At 35.4% G+C, this 15,453-nt stretch overlaps 1 protein-coding gene across 16 annotated transcripts in view; it reads right to left on the bottom strand.

Moving 5' to 3' along the window:
* Positions 1–14,280, bottom strand: part of LOC141292231 (calpastatin-like) — a 47,621-nt gene extending 33,341 nt beyond the window's left edge. For 3 of the 16 annotated variants that reach the window (XM_073824213.1, XM_073824221.1, XM_073824226.1), the window contains exons 1-2: positions 11,040–11,156; positions 10,317–10,373 (exon numbers count right to left, since the gene is read on the bottom strand). In XM_073824213.1, the coding sequence (XP_073680314.1) occupies positions 10,317–10,373; positions 11,040–11,069 (87 nt within the window). In that variant the 5' untranslated portion in view covers positions 11,070–11,156. Of the gene's footprint in view, positions 1–4,951; positions 5,116–10,316; positions 10,374–11,039; positions 11,157–14,153 lie in introns of those variants that run through there. The other 13 variants (XM_073824214.1, XM_073824222.1, XM_073824227.1 and 10 more) reach the window with 7 other exon arrangements.
* Between the last annotated feature and the right edge of the window lie 1,173 nt (positions 14,281–15,453).

The raw sequence follows: 15,453 nt of genomic DNA, 5'->3' as shown, positions 1-15,453 counted from the left end.
CACTCTGGATGAGAGCGCACTTTCCTTCTCTGACAGCAGATGGCGCTAAACATAATGCAGCCGTTACCCGGGAAACCACATAAACAAAACAGTTTTCACTTTCAGATTTTCTTTGGTGTTCATCATAGTGCCAAATACTTTTCAACATTCATTAACCTTAGGTGATTCTAATATTTAATAACAAATTGTTAAAATCAAAAGTTGTAACTGTGTCATTTAATGAGCTGATATGAACTAAGATTTGTATTTTTTAACAAAGATTAATAACTTATGTAGCAAATACTGCTCATTGCGAATATTAATGCATTAACTACTAAACTATGAGAGCTTACTGTAAAGTGATACCTATTGGTCTTTATAATTCTTTTGCACTTTAAAGGAGTAGTTCACTTTCAGAACAAGAATTTACAGATAATGTTCTCACCCCCTTGTCATCCAAGATGTTCATGTCTGTGTTTCTTTCTTCAGTCATAAAGAAATGGTGTTTTTTGAGGAAAACATTTCAGGATTTCTCTCCATACAATGGACTTCTATGGTGCCCCCGAGTTTGAACTTCCAAAATGCAGTTTGAATGCAGCTTCAAAGTGCTCTAAATGATCCCAGCCGAGGAAAAAGGGTCTTATCTGGCGAAATGATCGGTTATTTTCAAAAAACTTTTACAACCTAAATCTTAATTGCTTGTCTTTCCGAGCTAGACAAGACGAGAATTTAAGGTTAAGAAGTATATAAATTGTAATTTTTTTTTTTTTTTTTTTTTTTGAAAATAACCCATCATTTTGCTAGATAAGACAATTTTTTCCTCAGCTGTGACGTTTAGAGCACTTTGAAGCTGCATTTTGGACGTTCAAACTCGAGGGCACCATAGAAGTCCATTATATGGAGAGAAATCCTAAAATGTTTTCCTCAAAAAACAATTTCCTTACGACTGAAGAAAGACATGAACATCTTGGATGACAAGGGGGTGAGTACATTATCTGTAAATTTTTGTTCTGAAAGTGAACTACTCCTTTAATCTGTGTAATTTAACTTTATAAAAAATACTGGTTATACTGTATTATGACACCACTTTTTTGCAAATAAATTTTAACATCTTGACAATTCCGTGATAAAAGCATCATCAATTAATCGCAACATGAAAATTGTTACCGTCATATCCTTATGCATATTTTTATTTTTTTTTATTTAAAGACACCAAACCAATGTATCGTTGACATTTGTGACAAGAAAAGCAATACAAGTTTTTCAGGAAGAGTGTTTTCAGCTTGTTTTTTTATTTTTATATAAATTTATGGCATGCAGTTGCTTCAAACAATAGTTTAAAGCCATTTAAAACATCAATGTAAATTGTGATAATCGTTATTAATAAATCGCAATTACAATTTCAAGGAAATAATCGACAATCATGATTTTTGTCATAATCGTGCAGCCCTAGGCTGAAGGTACTCCTGACATCCTGTGAAGCAATGCGTCTAAATTTAGTAGTTTGTTCTCCATGTGGTTTGTTGACTGAGTTTCTGTCCAAGAGTCAGGCATCTGAATTCAGTTGACTGTCTGTCACTTATTCAAGCATAACACCTCAAAAAACAAGTTCCACAAACAAGTTCTGTTCCAAAATTTGGTAAGCGGCCTTTTTGTTTACTGCATGCTACTTAGGAAGCCATGTGCTACACAAAGAGCATCACAGAGACTGAGTTGACATTAGCATGATGCATATACAAAAAAAAAAAAAAACTTAATTAGATTAAATAATTGCCATAATGAACTAATGCCAATTCTTCACAAACAACAGTACATGCATTGATGCTTTAGAATTTGGCCGTAATTAGTTTTTTTATGACATTGATCTCATAAAATGTTTATTTGGGAGGATTTAGGATTTAGAATTTTGGTGAAAGATAAAAAAATACAGTTCTTGTTGCTCAAGTGTGCACAGCTCATGATCTATGACATCATGCTTGCACAATAATCAGGCAATGAATGTAATGTTTTTGATTCAGTCTCTGATCATGCTCAGAACATGTGGGCATTTAAACCTTTACCCTACTAGGGCAGATGTTTAGCCTCTACAAAACAGACAGACACAAACACATGTTTGCATTGAAGATAAAGCTCTTGCATTCAGACAGTCCATCTCTGAGACAACCTAGGGTACAAAAATACCATCCCATGCTTTAAATACCCAATAATAGCTGCTGAATCAGCAAATACACAGACTTCTAGAGACTCAAACATACAGAAATAGAAATAGCTGTGTGCTATTGGAACTGCAGGCTGTCGGAACACATGTTCCTCTAGCTGTTCAGATCAATAGTGTGTCACTAACTGAGTGCACAAACCACTGTAGATCAATACACTCTACACTGTGACAATACACTCAACTCATTTGACAACAGAATTAATGCTTAAAAATTACTCAATACAGGGAGTTTCAACTATTTCTAGGCCGAAAGCTACTCTTATTTTGAGCTTTTCTATTCATACCAAGCATTAAATTGCAGATGTGTAAATTTAATAATAAAATAATAAATAAGCTTTCCACTGATGTATGGTTTGTTAGGATTTTTGGCAGAGATACAATATTTGAAAATCTGAAATCTTGAATGAAAATGAAAATTGCCTTTAAAGTTCTTACACTGTAAAAAGTTTTCACTAGTTTCAACTTAAAAACTTAAGTTTAGCAGCTGCCTTAGAATTTTAAGTTAAGTCAACTTAAGTCATGTCAACTCACAAGTTAAATCAACTATTTTTTTAGTGTAATAACTTAAAATGACGTGTAGTTTTAAACTGATTTAACTTTAAATTTTAAGGCAGCTGTTGAACTTAGGTTTTTAAGTTGAATCTGGTGAAAACTTTTTACAGTGTAGCAATGCATATTACTAATCAAAAATTAAGGTTTTGATACATTTACGGTAGGAAATTTACAAAATATCTTCATGGAACTTCATCTTTACTTAATATCCTAACGATTTTTGGCATAAAAGAAAAATCGATAATTTTGACCCAAACAATGTATTTTTGGCTATTGCTACAAATATACCTGGTTTTGTGCTCCAGGGTCATATATAAATGTAAAAAAAAAAGTGGTAATGAGCATACACAATTAAATATCTAATTTCAACAAATGCATAACCAATACTGACAGACACTCAATTTAAAAGCCTGTAATATCAACCAATAACCAGATGGTTCTAATTATGCACTCGTGTGATTATGCAAAACTGTTACAGGAAACTAAACTGTTTTAAAATATATGGGTTACATGATAAATATACCAATATATGGTACTCATATGTTGCTCAAACTGGAAATGGGTAACAGCAGGTACCAATATTTGCCTTAAAGCTTTGGAAAAGCTCCAATTATTGTGACATCGGCTATTTTTTTCCTATTATCTTCAATGATTTTTTACATTTTTGATTGTTTTAATTTTAGTTAATCATTATATATTTGATATTAGCTAGTATTTTCAAAATTAAACAAAATTGTCAAATTATATTATTATTATTATTATCATTATTGCAAGCTATGAGACATTTGAAATTATCAAAATATGTTCTGTGCAATCTAAATGATTCAAATCAATTAACATAATCTAGTTTTATTATAGTTCATTAAATCCAGTTGATATGACAAAAAAAGCACTTGTGTATGCACTATACCAGGGGTTTTCAAACCTGTCCTGGAGCCTCCCCTGCCCTGCACATTTTGTATGTCTCCCTTATTAGGCACACCCAATTCAGGTCTTGCAGTCTCTACTAATGAGCTGATGATTTGAATCAGGTGTATTAGATGAGAGAGACAAGCAAAATGTGCAGGGCAGGGGAGGCTCCAGGACAGGTTTGAAAACCCCTGCACTATACACACCTATATGACTAAGATTTTTTGTTACATTTTAAAAGATCAGTGTGGAAATCAACAATGCACATTCTCCACAGTGAAACTGAGCAAGTGTCTTCCTTCAGGCTATTAACACCAGTAGCTGATGCTGAACCAGGCTGGCGTGTTGCACTGTGGGAATGTGCAGCAATTGGATAGCAGCCCATTGAACAACATTAGCCAACATCAGCCACATATCAGAGAGCTCTGCTCATGGTCAAAATGACGCAGCTACCAGTGACATCTGCAAAACACCAGTTTTAGGTTGCAGGAAGCAAACTGGTGATATTAGCTATGAATGACAATAGGAAAATGAACAGGCTAAAATATCAGACGCAAACGTCAGAAGGGAATATCAAGCAATGTACTAAATCAAACCACAGACAGTAAGAATTACTTTCAAGACAGAACCATTGCAAATTCTGCAACAAATACTCTTAATATTCAAGGTTTTTTCACAGCATTGCTATTGAAGAACCACTTTGGGTTCTCCAAAGATACTTCCAGCCATCAAATCTTAAAAGAACCATTTTTTTTCTTAGTCCAAATAACATTTTCAAATGGTTTTCATGGACCCATCAATGCCAATGAAGTGTACATGAAAAGTACATTCTCTCACAGGAAGAACCACACAATAGAGAACCTTTATTTTTAAGAGTGTAGAATCATTAAGTCTCATGAATCACAGTGCTCTTTTAAGAAACACACCCAGAAACGCTATCAACAAGCAACTATCGCACATTGCAACACCCTGAATTGTCATAATATTCCCAGTAAAACAGATAACGGTGACTGAAAAGTCCTTGATAGAGCTGCAGCTTTATTTAAGTGCTACAGTAAAAGTCCCTATAGTTGCACTTTTTGTAAAACATTTCCCAGCACTCCTCACACATTCCAGCACTTCTCCTCCCTCGGATGATTGCTGTGGGACCAAAGCCAAGACCTCCTGACCAGCGCACTGAACAAAAACTCACATTTAAAAGCCCACGATCAATCTGTACATTGTCAAGTCAGTCACTGCACCTCAAACACAATGCTAAACAAACCCATGCACACACACTGTACTCTTTGAGACCTCAAAACGATTATATCCAGTAAGTGACACCTGTTGCTCTACAGCGACGTCTTGCAGGGCCGGTTCGTCCCGCGTGCCGCGGATCCAGCTGAAGATCTGGCCCATGTCTAGCGGTGCTGAGTGTGTGACGCCGTCTGTGTGGCTCTGCTGTGTCTGCTGTCTGAGTACAGCATGCTCCAGGCACAGAGAGCAAGGGGAGGGGCTGGGGGAGTGGCTTGGGTAAAATGGGCAGGGCTATGGGACTTGCAAGAGGCGGGATCAAAAGGAGGGAGGAAAGGAATGGCTAAATAAGGAAGCACGTGGAATTTATACCACCTGACTTAGACGTCTGACAACTTTAAAGCAGGGATAGCCAGGGCGTATGTGAATGTTCACACGGTAAGATCCAAAGGTAAACGTTTATGGGTATTTTTATGGTGCATTTGAAAGATGTGCATACAAGCACTACAATTCTTAAACTAACAAAAAGTACAAACGAATGAAAACAGAGGTGTGGTAACTTATAATTCATAATGGCAAGGACTATGACCCTGAACCTGAATAAATAAGTCAATATAGGACAATATTTGGCTGAAAATCTGACCTAAAAAAATAGGTTTTGATATATTTACGGTAGGAAATTTACAAAATATCTTCATGGAACATGATCTTTATTTAATATCCTAAAGATTTTTGGCATAAAAGAAAAATCCATAATTTTGTATTTTTGGCTATTGATTCAAATATACCCGTGTTACTTAAGACTAGTTTTGTGGTCCAGTGTCACATAAGTGACAAAAAGTCATTGTAGTGAAAAAAGTGAACCATGTTAAAGACATAGTCGACCCAAAGAGAGAATTACAGCATCATTTCATGTAGTTTCAAACCTGTATGACTTGTGTGAACAACAAAAGAAGATTTGAACAATGTTGGCATCAAACTATTTTGGTTCCCATTAACTTTCTTCAAAATATATTTTGTGTTGCACAGACGAAAGTCAATCAGGTAAACTAAATTAATAAAAGATTTTTTTTTTTTTGAGTGGACTATTCTTTTAGAGCTTTAAAAGAAATCACTAAAAATATTCCTAGTCAGCATGTGTAACCAGCAGAAGTCACATTTCATAAAAAGGAAGCATGACTTTACATTAAGCACCTACTGTAGCATGAGTTTCTGATTCATCAGTGCACAAAACAATGATTTAAATGTGTAGAGCTGAAATCAGGGACTTGCATTTACAAAACACTTTGCTCAAATGCCTGAACGCCATGCACTGTATCCACCCCAAATGCTAAGAACAAAACATGCCTGTTCAGTGAGATTTGTTGGGTGTGAACATCCAAAATGCTCAACTGACATCTCATCAGATTTGGACATGCAGTTATGCGTGTTAGACAACTAAAAACAGTTTTTTTTAGATCATGAGAAATGGGCTTACCTACAAACTAGATTAATTCCCTAAAAGTAAATGCAAGTAATTACATATTTCTTAAATCTTGTACAATCAAGTAGTCTTTACAGTCTTTACACAAAAGTAGACTTAATTCAAAATTAAAACTACAATGTTCATGTTGAAATGTCAAAAACATTTAAAATTTGTTGTTTTTACTTAACTTCAATTTAATTTAGTAACCAATAATACATTATATGGGTCAAAATTCTAGATGTTTCTTATGTCAAAAATCATTAGGATATTAAGTAAAGATCATGTTCCATAAAGATCTTTTGTAAATTTTCTACCATAAATATCAAAAAATTGAGATTAATAATATGCATTGCTAAGCACTTTATCTGGACAACTTTAAAGGCGATTTCTTTTGCACCCTCAGATGTTAATTTTAAATTTCACTGACCCCTGTGAATGGTTTTACGGTCCAGGGTCACATTTTTGCCACTTTATAGGCTTTGAATGGTTAAATGCATGCACTTGCATGTGTCAAAATGCCCATCTTTACAAGTATCCTCATAACACGTGAAACAGTATATTGGATTCGGCAGCTCTTAAAGTGACAGCAGTCTAATATTCCCGCTTTGTCATTCATGTTAATCAAACAATATAAGAGAGAAAATCTCACTTTTCGTGACTAAATAACTTTTGTAACATTAATAAGAAGAAATATATATTTAATTTGTAGTGATTACATAGATTTGATTACTTTATACAATTCTTATTTGTTCTACTGTAGTTTTTTGTCCTATCGCTTGTTTGCTTGATTTCAGTGAGTTTTTTTATGTTGACACTGCTGACAAGAATTACGCAATTTCTAAAGACCTTATTTAAAGCAAAAACAACTATATAGTGATATATATCATTACCGTGAAATAAAATCGATACCGTGATTTAAAGGACTAGTTCACTTTCAGAACAAAAATTTACAGATAATGTACTCACCCCTTGTCATCCAAGATGTTCATGTCTTTCTTTCTTCAGTTGTAAAGAAATGGTGTTTAAGGCAAACATTTCAGGATTTTTCTCCATATAATGGACTTCTAAGGTGCCCCCGAGTTTGAACTTCCAAAATGCAGTTTAAATTCAGCTTCAAAGGGCTAAATGATCCCAGCCGAGGAAGAAGGGTCTTATCTACCAAAACGATGGGTTATTTTCTAAAAACATTTACAATTTATATACTTCTTAATCTCAAATGCTCGTCTTGCCGAGCTAGACAAGACAAGCATTTGAGGTTAAAAAGTATATACATTTTTTTTTTTTTTGAAAATAACCCATCATTTTGCTAGACAAGACCCTTCTTTCCTTGGCTGTGATCGTTTAGAGCCATTTGAAGCTGTGTTTTGGAAGTTTAAATTTGGGGGCACCATAGAAGTCCATTATATGGAGAGAAATCCTGAAATGCTTACTCAAAAAAATAATTTCCTTACGACTGATGAAAGACAGACATGAACATCTTGGATGACAAGGGGGTGAGTACATTATCTGTAAATTTTTGTTCTGAAAGTGAACTATCACCCACCCCTACACCAACTCTCAAATTCACCACCTGACTGGAAATGTTGACTTGGATTCCTAGGGGCTTCATTTCGACATATGAAGCCTTAATCAACAGCAACACACTGAAACGCTTAGCATCAAGCCTCATGATGTCGATTGAGAAAGAAGCCCAAAGGAACCTGATATTATAAATGACATGGCTAATTATTTCCACAGTGCTACTTAGAAATACACAAACACTGCAATTAGATAACAGCAGTCACAGTCAAAGAGAGGTCAAGATATACTAAAGTCACATCTAAATGATGAGGTCAGTTTATTTTTTTAAATGATACATGAAGGTATGATGTTCTCACTTATATTCATTAATAAATACACAAACACTGCAATTATAACAGCAGTTATAATTGTCACAGTCTATAGTCACAGTCAAACAGAGGACAAAATATACTAAAGTCACATCTGAATAATGAGGTTAGTTTTTTTTTTAGACTGAAACCAAGGTATTACAATGATCTCACTAATATTCACTTTCAAATATGCAGACACTGCAATTATAACAGCAGTCACAGTCAAACATAAGTCAAGATATACTAAAGTCACATCTAAATTTTGAGGTCAGTGAGGTCAATACCTAAAGGTATTAGGCTATTGACAGCATGTGAAATGCGAAGCCTTTTATCACATTTTAGGGTCAGTTTGGGGTCACTGGGTGCTTTTTAAAAGAAATTATTACTTTTATTCAGCAAGGACGTCTTTAAATGATCAAAAGTGACAGTCCTTTCCTTTAAACTTTCTATTCATAATTTCTTGCAGAATCCTAAATGTATTACAATAATATGACACAGCACAACTGTTTTAATAATATGAAATATTAATATAAAGCATGTTAGACCAATATGAGAGCCTACAACTAAAAAGCCATGATGTCCACACTGGAGTAATTCAATGCATAAAGGAACAAGTGAAGCTTGACCTCTTGCAGAAGAACATCCTGTGTTTGTCCACACACACACACACACGTACGATTTTGTGAAACAAAAGGTTCGACACACCCATATTTCAAAAACACTTAGGCTCATGCTTTGTTAACTGACATGAACACCTGAAGGCAGAAGACTACCAATTACTAATGGTTTAAGCTATAAAAAAAAACTCTTGATCCACAGACATGTAAATGCATAAGATAATCTGGCATGCATAATTGCAGACACACCTGAGTGTTACTGCAGAGCAAGTCAAACCAGCTGTGTTATCTTACAAAAACACATCTTTCTAAAACTTTTCTATATTCATAATATACTAACTAACATTATTATAGTGAGTTTAGGCCCCTGGCATTGCCAGGCAAGTGCCCGGTGTGTGTCAATGTAACTGGAGCACCTGATGAAGTGGAGTTTCAAGATATATATATAGTAACAAAATGTCCCTGAGAGCATTTCATGACACAGTCACGGGACACTGAAACACTGCAGCTTCACCAGGGACCTTCTAGCAAACAAGTGCATTCCTAGCTATACAAAAATCAATATATTTAATGCACTGCACATTCATAAAAGCATTCCACCACTGTCTCTGTGGGTACAGCTCTCTGAAGTAGACAGATCATTCGTGTCATAAAGGAATGCTGTTTTACATTTTCCTAGCTTGATGTGCAAACATGGCAGAGTTGGGTGATAAAACGTTCATTACAGTTCATATCTTTGACAGTAGACTGATTGGGGGTAATAATTCAGCCAAACTGCAAACTGATACTGGCAAGGATTTTCATAGTCCACAAGAGGGGGACAATGTTCCATGAGAAGCTAAAGCATGAAAAGTATAGTCTTGATGAATGAATTATAACTTTCTAAAACGCAGGCATTACGCAGGCATTTCAGCAATTGGATTTTAAATGAATTTCCATTAATTTCCCAATTATTCGTGGTAATTGGATGCTTAACTTTGTTAATATTATTTAAAAAAATAATTGCATTGACATCACATTCACAAAGACCAATTTCAAGCTAATTAAATATTTTACATATTAGGATACTATAAAAAATAGTTTTGCTACAGAAATTAAGCTGATTTTGTTAATTAGCATGACTTTCCGTGCCTGGACAGCACACTTTAAATATTAAATATTAATATTTCCAGGTTTTCCGTGATCATGTTAACTACTCTCAAGAGAAAAAAAAAAAAAAAGTACAAAACAATCACAAGGGTGGTTCCCTTTTAAAAGATACTATTATGTAGACTTCAAGCATTAATACGTACTTTTAAAGTATTAATATATAGCATTTAGGGATAAATAAGACACACAAATGTACCTTTTAGCTTTTGTACCTACCAGTTCCAGTGACAGTTTTGCACTTTTTTCTCCCATGAAAGTGTAGCATATTTAAAATCTATTCTGAATTATAAATTCAAAACACATTAAATGTAAACTCTTCTTACCTGGAACCTTGAGGTTTGAGGAGCAGAAGCTTCACTTTGTAATGAAGTGTTACCTTGCTACAAAGAAATAAAGACAGAAACAAAGAAAAGTGATTTAGCAGCCTGTCAAAATTACAATAACCTAAGGGTTTAACATGTTACTACGCCCAAAAATGAAGACTAAACAGTCTAGCTGAGGAATATAACCATGCAAAACTTACTAAAAAAAATAATCACCACAACATAACCATTCTTGAGAAAATGCTCTATTTTTGACTAATTTTTCTATTTAACTAGACTCCATTTCAGTCCCTTTTTTTAGATTATAAGATTTTCGAGTATAACTTAACTTATTAAATTACGTTATTCTTTCAGGTTGACACTTTGATGTTAAGCAGCAGTTGTTTATTTTATCAGCGCATAAGCCAGATGGCATTCTTTAAATTCTTTAAACTTCTTTCCGATTTTACAATTGCAAAGCGACTCCAGAGTCCAGTATCACAACAAATTAGGAAACTTTACAATCTATGTAAACGCATTGAAACCTAATTTCACTACACTAAGACAACGCCCAACTTCTAATATTAACCTATTGTTTTTTTAACAACTGAGCTTGTGTTTACAAGTACAAAGATCAACCTAATGCTGAAATGTTTACATTTGTAAACCCTACTTTGATCAGTGGGACTAAATGTTTTATATTAAAAGTTAATAGCTTTCTATGCAGTTCACGGATCTACTTACGGTTCTCGACCAAAACGCTGCGTACGCCATGGTGGAGGACGAGTCGTTTGAAGGTTAGAAAGTTTGCTACTCTTCCTCAAAGTGTTGTTCTCCAGCTTGTTTCATTCAAGTGAGGTGTGCTGCTGTCTCGTTCTCAGATAAAGCCACTCCCGCTAGCGTGGGTACCAGAACGCGAGCGATAATTGCAGTATATAAATAATTGGGGCGGTTTATCTTGTCTTTGAGAAGCAATGAACTCTTTTGCATTTAGATGCAATGTACAAAAAAAAAAAAAAAAGCTGTATGATTTGCATTGCGCATTACAAAAATATGCAGAGAGGCCGAGTCCTTGCCTTACAACACACAGGCATTCCTTTGTAGTGATTGCCCAACACTGTGGTAACGGGATGTTTCTGTTTCTCTATGCAGGTGCTTTACTGACAGAAAGTAACACTTAATTTTAGTGGCATGTCTTAAAAGCTTCATGAGGTTCTAAATCAAGTTTTCACGTAACCCTGCGACTTTTTTTAAAGCAGTCTAAAAATATTTGACAATGCGTGATGTAGTAAACGTTAAAGTCTCTCAAGTAATGTTAACTTAACAACAGACGTTAATTTACCCGTAAATGAAAATTTCCAATGGAACAAGACGCAAAAAATGTCGAACTTCGAACTGAACCGCTCTTTGTTAATTTTGAGGCGGACGTGAATCAATTATGATTAATTTGCTACGGAGCCCCGTAAGTGACATGCGGGGGGAAAAAATCTTCGTTTCCACGATTTATTATTGCGAATTATTACATCGAAAGGAATTCTTAATTTGTGGCCACAATATCTTTAATTTTTTTCCCACCACACCACGTCAAATCGCGTTTCGTAAATTCGTAATTCTTTCGAATTTAGATTCACTAAAAAAAGAACCTGTTCATAAGAGTCATTGATTCTGAAATCGGACCGTACACTGGTCACGCTGTTGGCTGTGTTTTGATTCACAGACAAAAACCGACTCATATGAATCATTCATTCGGGAATCAAATTACATTGCGCTGTATGGTTCTCTTCGGTAAATCAAATCACACAGCGCAACCAGTGTAATTTGATTCCCGAACGAATGACTCTTATGAGTCGGTTCTTTTTAGTGAATCACACAGCACGACTAGAAAAGAACATAATTCTCGAAGGATTGACTACTCTCTTTAGTAAATCAAATCATACAGCGCAACCAGTGTAATTTGTTTCCTGAACGAATTATTCTTATGAGTCGTTTTTTATCTTTCAATCAAAACACAGCACAGCTTGACCAGTGTACGGTCCGATTTTAGAATGAATGACTCTTATGAGTCGGTTCTTTTCAGTGAATCAACGCATTCAGTACGACTAGTAAAGAATATGTTTATCAAAGGATTGACTCTGGAGCCGGTTCTCTTTGGTATTTCAAATCATACAGCGCAATATTAATTCTCGAATTCTCGAGTGAATGATTCTTATGAGTCGGTTTTTTATCAGTGAATCAAAACACACTTACAGCGTGAATGACTCTTATGAGTCGGTTCTTAGTCAATCAAAGCATACAGTACGACTAGTAAAGAATATGATTCTCAAAGGATTGACTCTTAGGAGCCGGTTCACTTTGGTATATCAAATCATACAGCGAAATTGATTCCCGAATGAATTATTACCCAGCTAACAATTTTGGTTCCCAGAACGTTCTGGGAACATTAGCTTTTGGTTCCCAGAACGTTCCCAAGAATGTTCCCTATTGGTTAGCCAGAAAAGTTTTCTTTACGTAAATAAAACGTTCCCTTTAGGTTAGGGGAACGTTCTGGGAACCTACTAGGAACGTTCTCATAACGTTGGAGGAACGTTCTGTGAACGTTCTCTCTAGGTTATAAAAATAAAACTTCAAAATAACCTGCAGGGAACGTTCTGGGAAGGTTCTTTTTAGGTTATAAAATTAAACCTAAAAATAACCAGCAGGGAACGTTCTGGAAACGTTCTCTGTAGGTTAAAAAATTAAATCTAAAAATAACCTGCAGGGAACATTCTGGAAACGTTCTCTGTAGGTTATAAAAATAAAACCTAAAAATAACACCCAGGGAACGTTCTGGGAACGTTCTTTTCAGGTTATAAAATTAAACCAAAAAATAACCTGCAGGGAACGTTCTGGGAAGGTTCTTTATAGGTTATTAAAGAGAGAACCTACAGGGAACGTTCCTATAACGTTCTCATTTGGTTCCCAAAAAAATAACCAAATCGGAACCATATGGGAACGTTAAGGGAACGTTCTGTGTTTGCTGGGTAATTCTTACGAGTCGGTTTTATCAGTGAAGCCTACTTTTATCAAGACAACCTACAGCGTGACCAATGTAGCCTACGGTCCAATTTCAGAATGAATGACTCTTATGAACAGGTTCTTTTTAATAAATCAAAGCATACAGAAACGACTAGTAAAGAATGATTCTGGAAGCATTGACTCTTAGGAGCCGGTTCTCTTTAGTAAAACAAATCATAGAGCGCAACAATGTGTAATATGATTCCCAAACGAATGATTCTTATGAGTCGGTTTTTATCAGTGAATCAAAACACAGCCTCCAGCGTGACCAGTGTACGTCCGATTTCAGAACGAATGACTCATGAGCCGGTTCTTTTTAGTGAATCAAAGCATACAGCACGACTAGTAAAGAATGATTCTTAAAAAAAAAAAAAAAAAGATTCTTAAAGGATTGGCTCTTAAGAGTCGGTTCTCTGTGGTAAATCAAACCGGCTGTTAAGAGCCAATCCTTCGAGAATCATTCTTTTCAAGTCGTGCTGTATGCTTTGATTCACTAAAACGAACCGACTCATAAGAGTCATTCGTTCGGGAATCGAACTGCTCTGAGTGCCGTAGTTTTCGCTGTAGATTCGATAAGAGCGTTCGCAGAAAAGTAAAGGAAACACTGTTAAAGTTCTCACGTATTTAAAGTTCAATTCGACCCTCTGATTGAAAATCATACGAAGTAGCCTACGTAAAAAGAGATCGGTTCAGAATAGGCTAATAACAGTTTCCAATCATAATCAATAGGCCTGTATCTTAAGATTTTGACAGTGTTATACAGAATACTACAAGATAGTGTAAATTCCGTGTGGAAAAACATACCTCCTTGTTGTTTTTCTTACGACCATGACCTCTCTTTCTGTGCGGCATGTCTGAAGAATAAGATCGCGTACTTTAAAAACACACCACAGCTTACAGCTTTGCTTCCACCAGAGGTGGGCTTGTGACACAGTATGTGCTCCTCCTGCGAACTGTGAAAAATCAATCTGTGCCTGAGGAGGTTTGAGGTAAATCAACTCCTCTGTGCAACAAACGTGCAGAATGCCAGTATGAATTTGCTTTTGTATTGAGGCTATTTTTGTGGTTACTGTTTTTGCATGCACCCTCCTTTGTTCAAACAGGTTCTAACTTTCTTGGAACTTACTTTTGACTTTCTTTAACTTGCGCTTGGAGATGTTTTTATTATTTTTATTTATTATTTTTATGTGTTGCATTGCATATGCATTTTCTGATTAAGTAAACACTGCCACACCTCAAACTCTCTTCCCCCTCCCTGTCTTAAAGGAATAGTTCATCACACGGACGGTCACTTTACTCATTTTCTTCTGTGGTAAACAAGAAGAATGGGAATTAAGTCTTTCAAGTCTCAAAAAGGATGCAAATGTTTTCTCTGTCTTCTGACACAATGTAATACCTCAAATGAGTGGTGACATGAAGGTGAGATTTGACAGAAATTGGATTGTTTTCTCTCTATTTCTGTTTCTTTCAGGCCTCATTGTTTTCCTCAAACACACACACACACACACACACACACACACACACACACAAGAAAAAAGAGAAACCCAGCCATTATCCCCTCCTGTGTGAGACAGGCTCTGTGTTTTTCAGCTGAAGCAACAAATGTTGTGGGAAATGCTCTTGAAAGATTTCCTGCCAGCATTCCTGAGCTCAAAATGGAGATTATACGCCCAGAATTCACTCAGAGCTTGGAGAGAACTGCTGGTGAGTCACACAGGTGTGACACAATTTTTTTTCTTGTTCTTCACTCAAATTGATTCCCCCTCAGTTCACTTCCTGTGACCGAAAGATTGATTCATTCTACATTTTAATCTTCTTTGCCTGTAGGCTTAAACACAATATATACTTCAGTGTTGACGGAGTAGAAACAGGTTGTTACTCAAAGCTGTCTGCCAGAAAACTGTGCTGTGAAACTAATTAGATGAACTGAAGATAATGGGAATAAATATCTCTTCCAAATTATGATTTAAATGAAATAGATTCAGAGGTTTGTTTGTTAGGGTAATTCATTGACTTAAAAACAAAATTCTCATTAATAATTTGATTAAAAAAAATCTTTTTCACATTTTTTTTCACATGCAGACTACTGCTGCATTTTTGTTCT

The sequence above is a fragment of the Garra rufa genome, chromosome 19 (genome assembly GCF_049309525.1).
Source record: "Garra rufa chromosome 19, GarRuf1.0, whole genome shotgun sequence".
In the NCBI taxonomy this organism is placed as follows: Eukaryota; Metazoa; Chordata; class Actinopteri; order Cypriniformes; family Cyprinidae; genus Garra; species Garra rufa.
This window is presented reverse-complemented; position numbering and strand designations above follow the sequence as displayed.